At 52.3% G+C, this 12,537-nt stretch overlaps 1 protein-coding gene across 2 annotated transcripts; it reads left to right on the top strand.

The window, feature by feature from the left end:
• Positions 1–2,723: 2,723 nt before the first annotated feature.
• On the top strand, positions 2,724–7,266 carry HOXC11 (homeobox C11). 2 transcript variants are annotated; one of them, XM_030823102.1, is made up of 2 exons: positions 2,724–3,521; positions 4,776–7,266. In XM_030823102.1, the coding sequence occupies exons 1-2, from the start codon at positions 2,840–2,842 to the stop codon at positions 5,006–5,008; spliced, it is 915 nt and encodes a 304-aa protein (XP_030678962.1). In that variant the 5' UTR covers positions 2,724–2,839; the 3' UTR covers positions 5,009–7,266. The 2 variants fall into 2 exon arrangements, with proteins under 2 accessions (XP_030678962.1, XP_030678961.1); XM_030823101.1 differs by having other exon boundaries at positions 2,730–3,525; positions 4,776–6,042.
• Positions 7,267–12,537: the final 5,271 nt, after the last annotated feature.

Genomic DNA, 12,537 nt, shown 5'->3' with positions numbered 1-12,537 from the left:
GGCTGGGCAGGGAGCCTACTCCAGACCATGGGCATTTTTGCTAGTAAATGTCTAGCTGACCTCAGTGGCCAGTGCCTTCTTTCCTTGACCCTAGCAGCAACTGACAGTTGCTAGAGGTTTTTTGATTTGTTGAAAAACTAAGCCATATCAACACTAGAGAACATTTTAAACTTCATGCCTTACTTTTAAGGGGAGGAATATTACTTTCCAGAAGTCTCTGTTGGGAGACCCCAGCGTTTCCTAGACATCAATTCTTTGACATTCTTTCTTCCATTTCTTTTTTGTTTCAAGGAAATAGGGCTGCCAGCAGCTCCTTGTTGCTGCCTGGCTCACTTTTATGGTGGCCCGGGAATAAACTTTGGTGGTCAAATTCAAGTGCTCAGTCCAGCAGCTGTCTCCTCACAGGAAGCAGCCCCTACCCCCATCTCAGCCCTAGCTATGCTGAGTCTGCCTTGAGGGATTGGGCCCCACATCACCCTGGAGGGCCAGGACGGGGAAGGAAGCAGAGCCTTGGGTGGAAGTGGAGAAAGCGGAATCTGAGACTTGAGCCCTCATCCACACCTCTGCAAGGATAGGGGTACCTCTCACTTCCCTCTTGCTTGTTCCTATCACTGTTTGGGCAGCATTTTGCCTTCAATAAACTTGAGTTTAATGAGGTCAGTGTGAACCCCATTAAAAGCCATAGTCCATAGTTCCCCACCACTATAATTAAAAATGCTGGCCCCAGCTCACTCTATAAAAAGGGCTAGAGGAAAAAGGAAACACAGCAGATTTTTCTTTTCGTGGCCCCTTAACCAACAGAAGTCTCACACTTCAGCAAAGCCCCAATCTAGTTCTTCTTTGCTTCAGTTTAAGATCTGACCACAACTAAAGGAATAGCGCCCAGCATTGAGTGGGTAGGAGGGCACCTCAGACCTATCCCTGAGTATTCCAGAACCACCCTGAGAATGGGACCCATGGTAGAGGCAGACTCCACTCAGGTGTCACTCTAAATGCTGAGCAAGTTTGAGGAGGCAGGAGCATTGAGGAGGAATGGATTTTAGGGGTTACATACGGAGACAAGCTACAATTTTTTGTGTCCTCCTTATCTGGTTTGGGAGCCGCAGCACTTCATCATGTTTCGTCAAGACAAATCCAATCTAATTTCTTTAAGTGGAAACTAATTTTAACTGAGGGTTATGGGTGTAAAGAGAGTTTGGGCTATTTTTTGGTTTCCCCTGAGTGTGCATTGGGCTGAGCCCTTGGGGGCTTCGGTTCTTCCCCTCCTTCCCAAACAAATTGTGCCCTGGCAGCTCCTCTTTGGATCCAAGGTTGCTTTCAGCTCATGCCGGTTGCTTTTGGCCCCTTGGACCCAGTCCAGAACCTTTCAATAAAGTGATTTTCAGATGCGCAGATGTGTCCTGCGGTGCTCAGAGGGATGGAAGGCAAGGGGTTGGGGATGCAGAATGACTGAGCCTACTTCTTGGGCTACGGCTATCCAGGAGGCTGACAGACATGTAGGAAGCAGGACAGGGCTGAGAGATAGGAAGGAGGCACTAAGATCTGGTCACAGCCCCAGGGACAGAGGCTGGGGGCTTTGACTAGGGAGTGGCCACTGGGCCTCCCCTGATGCCACAGCATCCACCGCTCCTTTCCACTGTCTGGCTAGTCTCTTCTGGAGACCCATACCTGGCCCCACCACCCACCTTACAGTCCCCAAAATCATCCAAGAATAAGAACCCCAAACCTAGTCCCCCCCACCACATTCTTCCTGGACCCCTACACTAGGCTTCTTTTCAACCCACTAGCTGAGGCTGAGCCACTAAGCCAAAGGGCCCTGACGTAGAAGATACATGGCTCTCATTCCAGTCCTTTTCTTTGGGGTTTGGGATTTGAAAATCCACAGTGGATGTAGCTTTCTTCACATTGATTGACAATAAAGGCAGGCATGAAATATTCACCCAGGGCCACTCTCTCATACTAAATATTTAACACAACATTAGAGAAGGTTTTTCCCAGACTTCGCCAGGCACCGGCTGGGCGGCTGGCGCACTGCTCACCACTCGTTTATGACTAATCTGACTCCCTAGCCAGCGGCAGCACAGCAAGCCAGACAAAGTTGGGACACTGGCTTGCAGCTGGGCTGCCTCACCTTTGGGAAACTTCAGATACTCTTCCGGGAGTCTCTCTAAGGACTCCAGAAAGGTAGTCTTGACACCCAGCTCTGGCCAGGAAAAGAGTGGACTTCTTCAAACTCTTGTGAACAGGCGGTGTCTCTGCGGGTTGGAAGGGTAAGAGTCCCTGAGATTTAAGGGAAAGGATTCACTTCTCTGGGGAAATCAGGCAGTGGGGAAAGAAGTCCTCACTCCCACCCTCCTGGTGCTGATCACAGAGAGGAGGCAAGACCCCCATAAGTGAGAGCCCTCCTCCTTCCCCCAATCCTGGGGGAAAAAAGAGCAGCAGCTAGAAAAAAATACAATTACCCCCTCCCAGCCACCACCCTCGCCCATCCCACCGCCCACCCCACCCCAACCCTCTCTCTCCTCCTTCGCTCGTGCTGTGGTATGGAGAGAAGGGGAGTGACGAGAGAAAAACGAATACAAATCTGCAATTGATTTTCATAATGTTTCTGCGGTGTTTGCAAACCAATCGCCTGAACGTCCCCGATCTTACCTAAGAGAGAACCCCTCCTACGTCTGCGAAGTGCTCCGAACTGATATATGACAATATCTACTTTGGATCACGTGCTCAGAGAGAGAGAGACTAAGACGGATAACGCGTCATCTCGCCTTCCCAAATTTTCCCCCCTCGCTAGACCGGGTCCAAAACCTCCATCCGGAGCCGGCAGGAGAGGAGAACGATGTTTAACTCGGTCAACCTGGGCAACTTCTGCTCGCCGTCGCGCAAGGACAGGGGCGCAGATTTCGGCGAGCGAGGGAGCTGCGCCTCCAACCTCTATCTGCCCAGTTGCACTTACTACATGCCCGAGTTCTCCACGGTCTCCTCCTTCCTGCCCCAGGCCCCCTCTCGTCAGATCTCCTACCCCTACTCGGCCCAAGTGCCCCCGGTCCGGGAGGTCTCCTACGGCCTGGAGCCATCCGGCAAGTGGCACCATCGGAACAGCTACTCCTCCTGCTATGCGGCGGCCGACGAGCTTATGCACCGGGAGTGCCTGCCTCCTTCCACCGTCACCGAGATCCTCATGAAAAACGAAGGCTCCTACGGCGGCCACCACCACCCCAGCGCCCCGCACGCAGCCCCCGCCGGCTTCTACTCCTCAGTCAACAAGAACAGCGTCCTGCCTCAAGCCTTCGACCGTTTCTTCGACAACGCCTACTGCGGTGGCGGCGACGCGCCCGCCGAGCCCCCCTGCTCCGGCAAGGGGGAGGCCAAGGGGGAGCCCGAGGCGCCCCCGGCATCGGGACTGGCGTCCCGGGCTGAGGCGGGTGCCGAGGCGGAGGCTGAGGAGGAGAACACAAATCCCAGCTCGTCCGGTTCAGCCCACTCCGCGGCCAAGGAGCCGGCCAAAGGAGCCGCCCCCAGTAGGTAGCAGCGGCCGGGGAACGGGCGGGCAGCTAGGGAGGGAGTGAGAGAGGGAGGGCGAGAGAAGGGGGGAGGCAAGGGGAGCGGGGACGGCCTCGTGTTTTGGGTCAGTCCGATTTTATGTGGAGTTTTATAAGCATTCAAAGGATTTTATTATAACCTACAAAGCCCTCTCTCCCAACGACTCGACTTTTTACGATGGAGAAGGGGTGGGGAGGGAGGGAAAAGGGCTCTTTGGAAAAGCCGGGTGAACCCCCCTCCCCCGTTATCTCCCTCGGTCTGTGAAATTTTTAAAAGCGCCACCATTGCGGGCGATATTAACTTTGATCGTGAACTTAGAGGAGCATTTAAGGAAGGATGGGGAGCCGGGCTGCTGAGGAGTGGGGAGGAGGGGAGGGGTGGAGGGGGAGAAAGGGGAGGGCGAGGGAAAGACAGGGAGAGATCCAGAGAGGGGGAGAGTGGGGGAGAGGAGCAATGGAGCAGAACCTGAGACAGGGAGAGACAAGCCAGGGCCGCTATGATCGTTTTTAAAACTAGTTTTGAAAATGTTCAAACTATGTGTTCGCGGGTCCTCGAGCAGAAACCCAAGCAACTCTGGGGTCAGCGGCGACAGGGGAATGGGGCGAGGCGGCGCAGGACTCCATTGCGTTCCAGGCGGGGGTCTGGGCGTTTCTCCTGGGTCCGCGGCCTCCGTGCTGGCCTAGAACTGCGGTGTGGAAGGCGAGGCCCCGCGGGCGTCCCGGGGCGCCAGGGCCCGGAAGCGGCTCTCTGGTGTCTCGGTGCCTGCTGGCCGGCTTCCTCCCCGCCTCCCGACTGCTCTTGCCAGATCTCACTGCTTCGCGCCTGTTCTCAGCTTTCCCCCCAGATTTCTGGGGGAGGGGGTGGGCTTTCCGAACCACTAGGAGGGCGGCGCAGGAAGGGCCCGAGGGCGGAGGGGGAGCAGACAGGGGCCCGAGGGGACGCACGTGTCCCCGGAGGGCTTTCCTTCTGTCTCAGACCCTGTCAGCCGCGGCTCTCGCCTGAGGACTGGGGATGGGGTCTCGCAGTGGCAGGGGGTGGGGACCCGCTAGACCTGGCAGGGGGTCGAGGCTTGCCCGGGCGCTGCGGCTGCAGGAGAGCCAGCCGCCTGGCGGGAGGGCTGCCCGCGGTGGGCTAGGACAAGGGCCGCTGAGCACTCAGCGGGCTGGGGTCGCCCGGGTCTCACGTGTCTCTCTCCCCCCTCTCCTCGCACTTGCCCCCTCCCCTCCCTCCAGACGCCCCCCGCACCCGCAAGAAGCGCTGCCCTTATTCGAAATTCCAGATCCGGGAACTGGAGCGAGAGTTTTTCTTCAACGTGTATATCAACAAAGAGAAGCGGCTGCAGCTGTCCCGGATGCTGAACCTGACGGACCGACAAGTGAAAATTTGGTTTCAGAACAGAAGGATGAAAGAAAAAAAACTGAGCAGAGACCGGCTGCAGTATTTCTCGGGAAATCCGCTGCTGTAACCTGCAGACCGGGCTCTTTGGGGGGCGGGGGGTGGGGAAAATTATTTTATTTTATTTTTATTTTTTATTTTCTAACTCGTCTTCTTTCCGCCGGTGGAAAACTGGACTGTGGCCAGGGCTGGCCCCCACCGCCGTGGCCGGCACTCCATTCCGGAACCTCCTGGACCCTCGATCTGACTCTCGCTGTGGGACAGGGACCGGGCCTGGAAAGGGGGTGAAGGGAAGAGTCTGATGCACGGCGTGTGAACACCGTTGGCGCCGAGGCCAAGACTTTCATTTAAAAGAAAATACACCTCGGCGACAATGTCTTGCTGCTCGGATTGGGTGGGGGAGGGGCGACAGTAGTGAGCGCCTGAGTCGAACAATCCTTGAACTAAAAGCCCTCCCTTGCCCAAGTGAAAAGATCCGCTAAGACAGCATGTCTGCCAGCGGAAACTTCTCGGGCTCCCCCCTCTACCCCGCCCCACCTTGCCCCACTACTTTAGGGGGCAGCTAAATGTGATCCTGCCTTGCTGTGAAATTTCTGTACCTTCAACCTGGTGTTAGGTGTGCAAAGTCCGTGTCCTACCTCCGTCTTCGCCAAGGCCCCGCCCGAGCCTACTTGTTCTCCCCCTGAATGTGTAGAACCTTCCTTTGAAATTTCTTAATCGGTGCATTGAGGTTTCCAAACCTTTTTCCAAGCAGTGCCCCACTTCATGGATTTATAGCTATAGTCTATGCAGTCGTTACCTCTTTTTTTCTTGTTGTTGTTTTTTTTTAAGAAAATTGAAGATTGGGATGGTGGAGGCAGTAGGGAGATGGGATTGGGCACCTCCCCGGTGCTGAGGCCTGGATTTTTGTAAATAAATTTCCCAAGCGTTTCTTTCCACCTGGAGGGGAAGGGGGGGACGCCCTCAGTGAGACTCAAATCACCCATCTCTCCTCCTATGCGTGAGTGCGTGTGTACATGTGCACTCCCCACCCTGCTCCCTTCCCAGAGGGATTGCTGTGAAATTTTTTTGGTGGCAAATAAAGATAAATTTCATTCTGTTCAATATTATGATTTTATTTGACCCTTTTATTAACCCCTCTCCTCTTAAAATCCTCCATGCTCCCATGGCGGCGGCGGAGGAGGAGGAGGAGGCAGGCGGGCAGAGCCCAGCGGGTGAGGACAGGCAGGCGGAGGTGAGACAGGCCAGTGCTGGCCGGCCTGGAGCTCCTCTCCGCTGGCAGGGCCAAGAGTGTGGCCGTAGTTTCCTCACATTCTCAAGCTGAGGACATTCCATAGCTACTCTGAAGCTCTCCTTTCTCACGTGCAGCTCGAGCTGTGTCCAAACGCCCAGCAACGGCTTTCTGTTTAAGTACACGTTTGTTGTGGAGTTAATTGTAACCATCATCGAATTTAAATTTATAGGAATTTTTTTGGCTCCACCGCCCTTCTGCCAGATGTCTCCGTCTGTCGCAGTTAAATGTGTAGTGTGGAGGGTAGGGCTTTTTTTTTTTTTCTCTATGAGAAATCTGTATTGGAATTTTTATACACTGTTTTTAAGGAAGGAGGGGACAAAAGGAGAAACCAGCCCCCTCCCTCTCCTCTTCACAGCTCCTGGGGGTGGGAAGGTGGGGCCTGGCTGCTTTCCCTCTGGCACAAATGGCCAGGCTCTTCCAAACACAACAAGACGCCTATACTGGGGCCACCCTGATGTTTATACATTGGGTGTCCCACAGTAGAAAGCCCCAGAGGTTTGTTTTGTAGAGTTGGCACTGGGGATGGAGATGACCTGCGGGGACAGTCACCATACCCATCTATATTTGCTGCATGTTTCTTCTGTATAAAGATAATCATGGCCTTTGCAGTCCTTTCAGTGAAGGCACTTCGTTGGTCTCTGTTTCAAATTCGTTATTTGGGGGCAGAGGTTCAGGACCACTTATCTCATCTTTCCCTCCTCTTTCTGTCTTTGTATAATTCAAAGAAAATGTTTTTGTCAATACAATTCTGTTGGATGAAAGGGAAAGCATCATGACTATCAAATCTAGGTTCTGTCATTTTTGATGGTAGGAATCCCTGCAGCTTAGGTATCTAAATTTCTAATTTGTAAACATAGGTTGGGTCGTGAGACAAGATTTGCAAATTAGGGTGTATATGCAGCCCACAATTCCCTCATGTGCCCACACACAAACTTTTCATTTAACTCAATGTGCCTATGGGTGCACATAAGAAGGAATATTGTTTGTATGCTTTTGTCTGTTGTATGGAGTAAACCTGACCACATACACATCTAGAGCTTGTGTCTCTGTGGTGTGTAACCATTGGCAGTGTTTGTTGAGTGTGAGCAGGAATGCAACTGAGGGGCCTCTGTACATTTGTGTGTGTGTGTGTGACACTTCTCTAGGTATGATGTTTACCCACTAGCCACATTAGGAAATATTAGCCTGCTGGTCATGTTTCCTGTAAAATTAGGATAGAGGAAACTCTATAAGATGAACTTATTTATAAAGCAAAATATTAGCCTCCAAATGCCTGATTTTGGATAAAAATATTTAAAACCCGCAGGTACCACTTTCTCTGCAATGTGGAGCCCAGAAATGTCCTTAGCTCCAAAAGAGAGTTCTGGTGGATGAGAGGAGAAAGTCATCATGAAAGAAAAACAAAGGCTTCTGTGACCCAAGCCAGGAAACTGCCAGTCCTTGGTGACCCTCTAAAAAGGAGGAAAAAGGGTTTTTTGGCCCCCAAACAAACCCACCTTCGGTCTCCCAAGGTGTCCAACCCCCCTTGCAGGTCAGGGGCACTCTGGGCTCGACCTCTTGGGGTAATCCCCTCCAGCCGCAGCACTGCCCGGGAACAAAAGATCCTCGTCTAGACGCTGCCATAAAGCACCCCCCCACGTCTCTAAACCCAGTTTCATTTCGACCTTAACGACCCAGTCTGGCCTGTATTAGAAACTACTTCCGCCCTAAATAGTAAACAAAAGTGTAGTGGAGGGTCTTGGCTCTCCCAACACACCCCAGACCCCCACCTCCTCAGCCCGTTGCCCCACATTTTTCCTCTTCTCTTCAGCCTTTCTCAGCTCCCAGCTCCCCAGCCCCTTTCCTCCCCGCCCCGCCCCCCACAGTAAATAAACCTGAGGCCGAGTTCAAAGTTTCCCGGAGCTAAGGAGGAATGCTGGTTGTAAAAATCCAAGTTTATAGCGCACGTGGGAGTTTACAAGGGTATTAAGTGGTGTGGGCTGAGAGAGCACTCTGGGCCCCTCCCCCTCCCACCATGGGTTTTGGGGGTGCAGGAGGAATCAAGGGCACTCAAAATGAGAAATGGGTTTGGGAGTAGCCTTGAGTTTGGGGTTTCTTTGTCACTTAGACTCTTAGGTGGCTGAGGAATGGCGATGCAACGGCCCCTTGTAAGAAGACTCAAAACCCCTGCCAAGCACCTCTGAGAGAAAGCCCCCTGGCTCTAGGTGTCCCAGATGGAAAGATTGGGGAGCCCTGTTCTGGGGGAGCAAAAGGTGCAAACCAGGTGTCTGAAAGGTGAACAGAGTTGGAAATACCTAGAGCCAGTTCTCAACCAGAAGGGGAGAAACTACCTTGGGCTAATTTCTCGAGTGGGCTGAGAGCAGAGAGGGCTCTTCTCTTAAGGGCAAAGAAGAACTTTGAACTTCAAGGGAGTCAAGGGCACCACCCCTTCGCTTTCCCCGCCTCTCTCAGGAATCCGTAGGGCAATTGTTTCTGGGCCAGTATTCCCTGAAGGGGGGAGCTACTGGGGTTTTCTGGTGCCCCAGGGTTGGATAATGCTGTTTGCTAACCCCTCCCTGCTGAAAGCCCGCCAGAACCAGTGCACGCGACTGCACTCTTTATTATTCATATAAACCTTTGCAAAAGGCAATGCCCGGGAAGTTTTTATAACTTTGTTTGGCATAAAAATTTTACAAGATTCCCCATCCCTTAAAAAAAAAAAAAAAAGTAAGTTTTGGTCTTACCATAGGATGAAATCACAGGTCTTTGAAAGGCAGGGGAGAGAGGGGCTCTGAGGGGTGGCAGTGCAGGGCAGGGAGTGTATGGAGCTGCCTTTCTCTGTCTAAGGCAAAAAGTCTTGAAGGTCTGAGTCAATCCTTCCTGAAGCCCATCTTGGACTCAGCTTTGGAGCCTCTTTGGACAGAGTCCTGTCTACTCTGCCCTTGCACCTTTACAAACTCTAGAAGTTTGGACAATATCAGCATGATAAGACCTTCCCCCATCACACCCTCTTGTTCTCCTGTAGGCACTACTCTCTCTCTCTCCCTCTCTCTCTCTACACACACACACACACACACACACACACATCTCTCTGCACAGCCCCCCTCCAACCCACTGCACAAAGCAAAGACCCATAACCTTGACTCAGACTGCTGATTTGGGAGGGTCTCTGCACACACAGCCCTGCATCCCTGCCTGCCGCCTTTGAAGTCAACAATGGGTTTGAAGAAAGAATCCGAATCACTAGGAAACTCCTGCCCAAAGACTGCAGTGGTTGCAGGACCAAAGGAGACAGAGGGCCAGCAGAGCTGCAGTCCAGGAGCAGAGAACAAAGGCGGCCATGTGGGAGATGGCCTTGCCCACAGATGACCCCTGGACCTGCCCCCCAACCTGGGACTGACAGAATCCCACTTGCTCATTTCCCCTGACTCCAGCCTTGGGAGCACCAACTGGGCTCAACTTTGAGCCATTTTAATGTTTCAGCTCCGGAGGTCAGGACAAAGATGGGACGGACTTCTCAAAAGGTAGGCCTGGTAGACAAGCCTCCTTTGGGGTGATGGAAGTGAAAATACATGACCCCTGAATCCTGGCACTTCAAGTAGCCAGCAGCATTGTATGGATGTGCCCCAGAATCCTATTTTTCCTCCCTCTAATGGCGACTGCTGGGGCCTGGCTGCTGAAAACTGGCAGCCCTACACTTCGCCTTATGAGGAGGAGCTGAGCTAAGGCTCTAGGCGGGAGAAGGTCAACTCCAAGCCTTAGCAGCTGGGCTAGGGAGGCATGCGACTGAGCCTGGTGCTGTCCCCCTCACTAAGCCCAGCACATCAGAGAAAAATAAGAAAGGCTAGGAAAGAAAGTCAGGAGGAAGGAAATAATTGGAGAGAGAAAAGAGCAAAGAATGAATTGCATAATAAAGAAAGAAGGAAACAAGGAAATGGGAGAAATAAGGAAGACAATTAAGAAAGAGAAAGGATTGGATAAAGAAGGAAAAAATAAATTACAGGGAGAAAGGAAGAAAAAGAAAAACAGAAAGAAGCAAATAAAGAGAAAAGAGGAGGATGAAACAAGAAGGAAAGAAAGAAGAGAAGAAAAAAAAGAAAAATAAGAAAGGAAATGAAGGCAAACAGAGATCTTTGAAAAGGAATTTAACCGGTAAGAAAGGTTCGGTGTTTTTCTCCGGAGCAAGCCAGCTGAACCACAGCCCCAACTCTAGCTAGAAACCTGACTTACTGGGGGCAACTTAGAAGCAAACCACTAAAGTGGGGAGCAGGGCCTGCCCCTAAGACATCCTCCCACCCTCCTCCCAAAGCTTCTCTCCGAGGTGTCTTCGGTCTGGTTTCAATTCAGGGGAAAAAATTAAATAACTGGCCAGCTTTGGCAGGGCCAGGAAGCAGTCAGACTGGCGCGGGTTATCAGAATTCGGGATTCGGAGATCTCAGACAGCACTTTGGGTAAAAGTGAATATCTGTGGCTGTGTACACATATTTAAGTGCAAGTTAGACAAGTGTATAGATGCTGAACTCCGTAGCATCTGTGTGCAAGTGTGTACAATGTCAAGACGTGAGAGATTCTGCTGGCCGAGCTGCGGGGGGCTGTGAGGTCCAGAGTAGACCAGAGGCCCTACTAAGTGTCCTCAGCCTCCTACCTCCCTCTAATACCTGTTTGAAAATCTTTTTCTTTTCTGGGTCTCTGGGCATTCCGAATTTTGCCTGGAATTTCCCTGCTCCCAATTCAGCTGGGGCAGAGCCTGGTGCTAGTGAAGAAGAAAAGCGAATCTTTTCTTCAAGTTTTGAGAAGGGAAGGATTTATCTCGGCCTCCAAAGCAAGGGGAAAAAACCTGCAATCTCTGGTGTGATTCTGTTTTCTCTTTGCTTAAAAAGATTTCAATACACACACTTTATTTTTATTTTATTATTTAACCCAAAAGGGAAAGACATTCTTCCTTTTTCACTTCATCTTCAGAATTTCCCAGTTGACTTTCTTAACCTGTTGGGGAAACTCCAATTTTTTGCTGGAGAAACCAGGGTGCTTCTGGGGTGTGTTGAGGGCTACAGCCAGGAAAGCAACCAAGGTCCTTTTTTGTTCATTGAGCATATTTTCCTTCTTCTGCTTTCACGTGGGGACGCCTAGCGCCCCAGCCTTTGGGCTGCCCTGTGGAACCCGCTGGATCCTCCCAGAGTATTCACGGAGCTCCTGAACCCTCCTCCCCTGCATTGCTCGCAGCCCCACAGGCAGAAGGAGGCCCAGCCCCAACCTTGCTGCCTTTCCAGGGTCCGGGTACCCGGGAGGGGAGAAAGGGGCCAGGGCATTGGCCCTGGGTGGGATTTGTCAGGTCGTATGCACAGCCTGAGCCCCACTGTGGCCTGCAGCCCCTGGATTTTCATGTTCCCAAGTTGAGGTAAGAAGGGGGAGCCCCACACTTAGGCTTAGGTATAGGTGTCTCGGCACCCTCGGAAAGTTGGGGAAATGGATTAATAAGAGTCCATATGTGGGTGATTCTAGCAACACAGGCCTCCCCTGGATCCTAATCCAGTTGCCAAGGGCACAGGCTGAAGGGTCTTGGCCCTGTGGGGCAGGGCGGTGGGTGCCTGGCGGTGGCGGCAGGCGGGGTGGCTGTGGCGGCCCGCATGCCTTTGAACGCCAGGCCCGGACAATAGGACCGAAACAGCCTTTGCTCGTGGCCTCGGGAAAGACCGAGCCCAAGGGGGCAGGGCTGGGACCCAGGCCCGCACGAATGCTCCCTTCGCCAGGATAAAACACTCACTTTTTCCTTCCTTTTACCTCCACTGAAGCAGAATCTCAAAGTCTGTGAAAACCCAACAAGTTATTCAGGTCTGCCTCCGAGCGGGCTCTAGTTTAACAGCTCCGGGTTTTCGTTTATCTTGCGTAATTAGAGGCAAACATTTGTCCCACCGGGGGTCCCACTTAGGCTGATGAATTTGATTTCTTTTTTCATTAATGGGCCGTGTTTATCATACTTCTAATTATTTCAACTTTAAACACTATTCGTTCTTGTGAGGAGGTGGGAGTTCTTGTGAGGAGGCGGGAGGCTCCTCCCTGGAGTATTATTTTCATTATTGATGGCGAGAATTCCGAAGCGACTCTGTCCTCTCCCTTGGCTAAGGTGAGAGGTGGGCTTGGAAAGAGGTTGGGTGGTGGGGCTCCTGAGGCCGATGGCTCTGCCCCCTGTGTGCTGGTTCCCCAGGCTACGCCTTGGGGCTTGTCTGAAGTTTATCTCCTTCACCCTTTGCTGCCGACTCCTTCACCCCCTCCCAGGCTGGGCTCAAACCCTTTGCGGCTCTTCCCCGGAAACCTTTCTCTGATCC

Source organism: Nomascus leucogenys, chromosome 11 (assembly GCF_006542625.1).
Source record: "Nomascus leucogenys isolate Asia chromosome 11, Asia_NLE_v1, whole genome shotgun sequence".
Lineage (NCBI taxonomy): Eukaryota > Metazoa > Chordata > Mammalia > Primates > Hylobatidae > Nomascus > Nomascus leucogenys.
The sequence above is the reverse complement of the archived record's forward strand: the minus strand, read 5'-3'. Positions and strand labels throughout refer to the sequence as shown.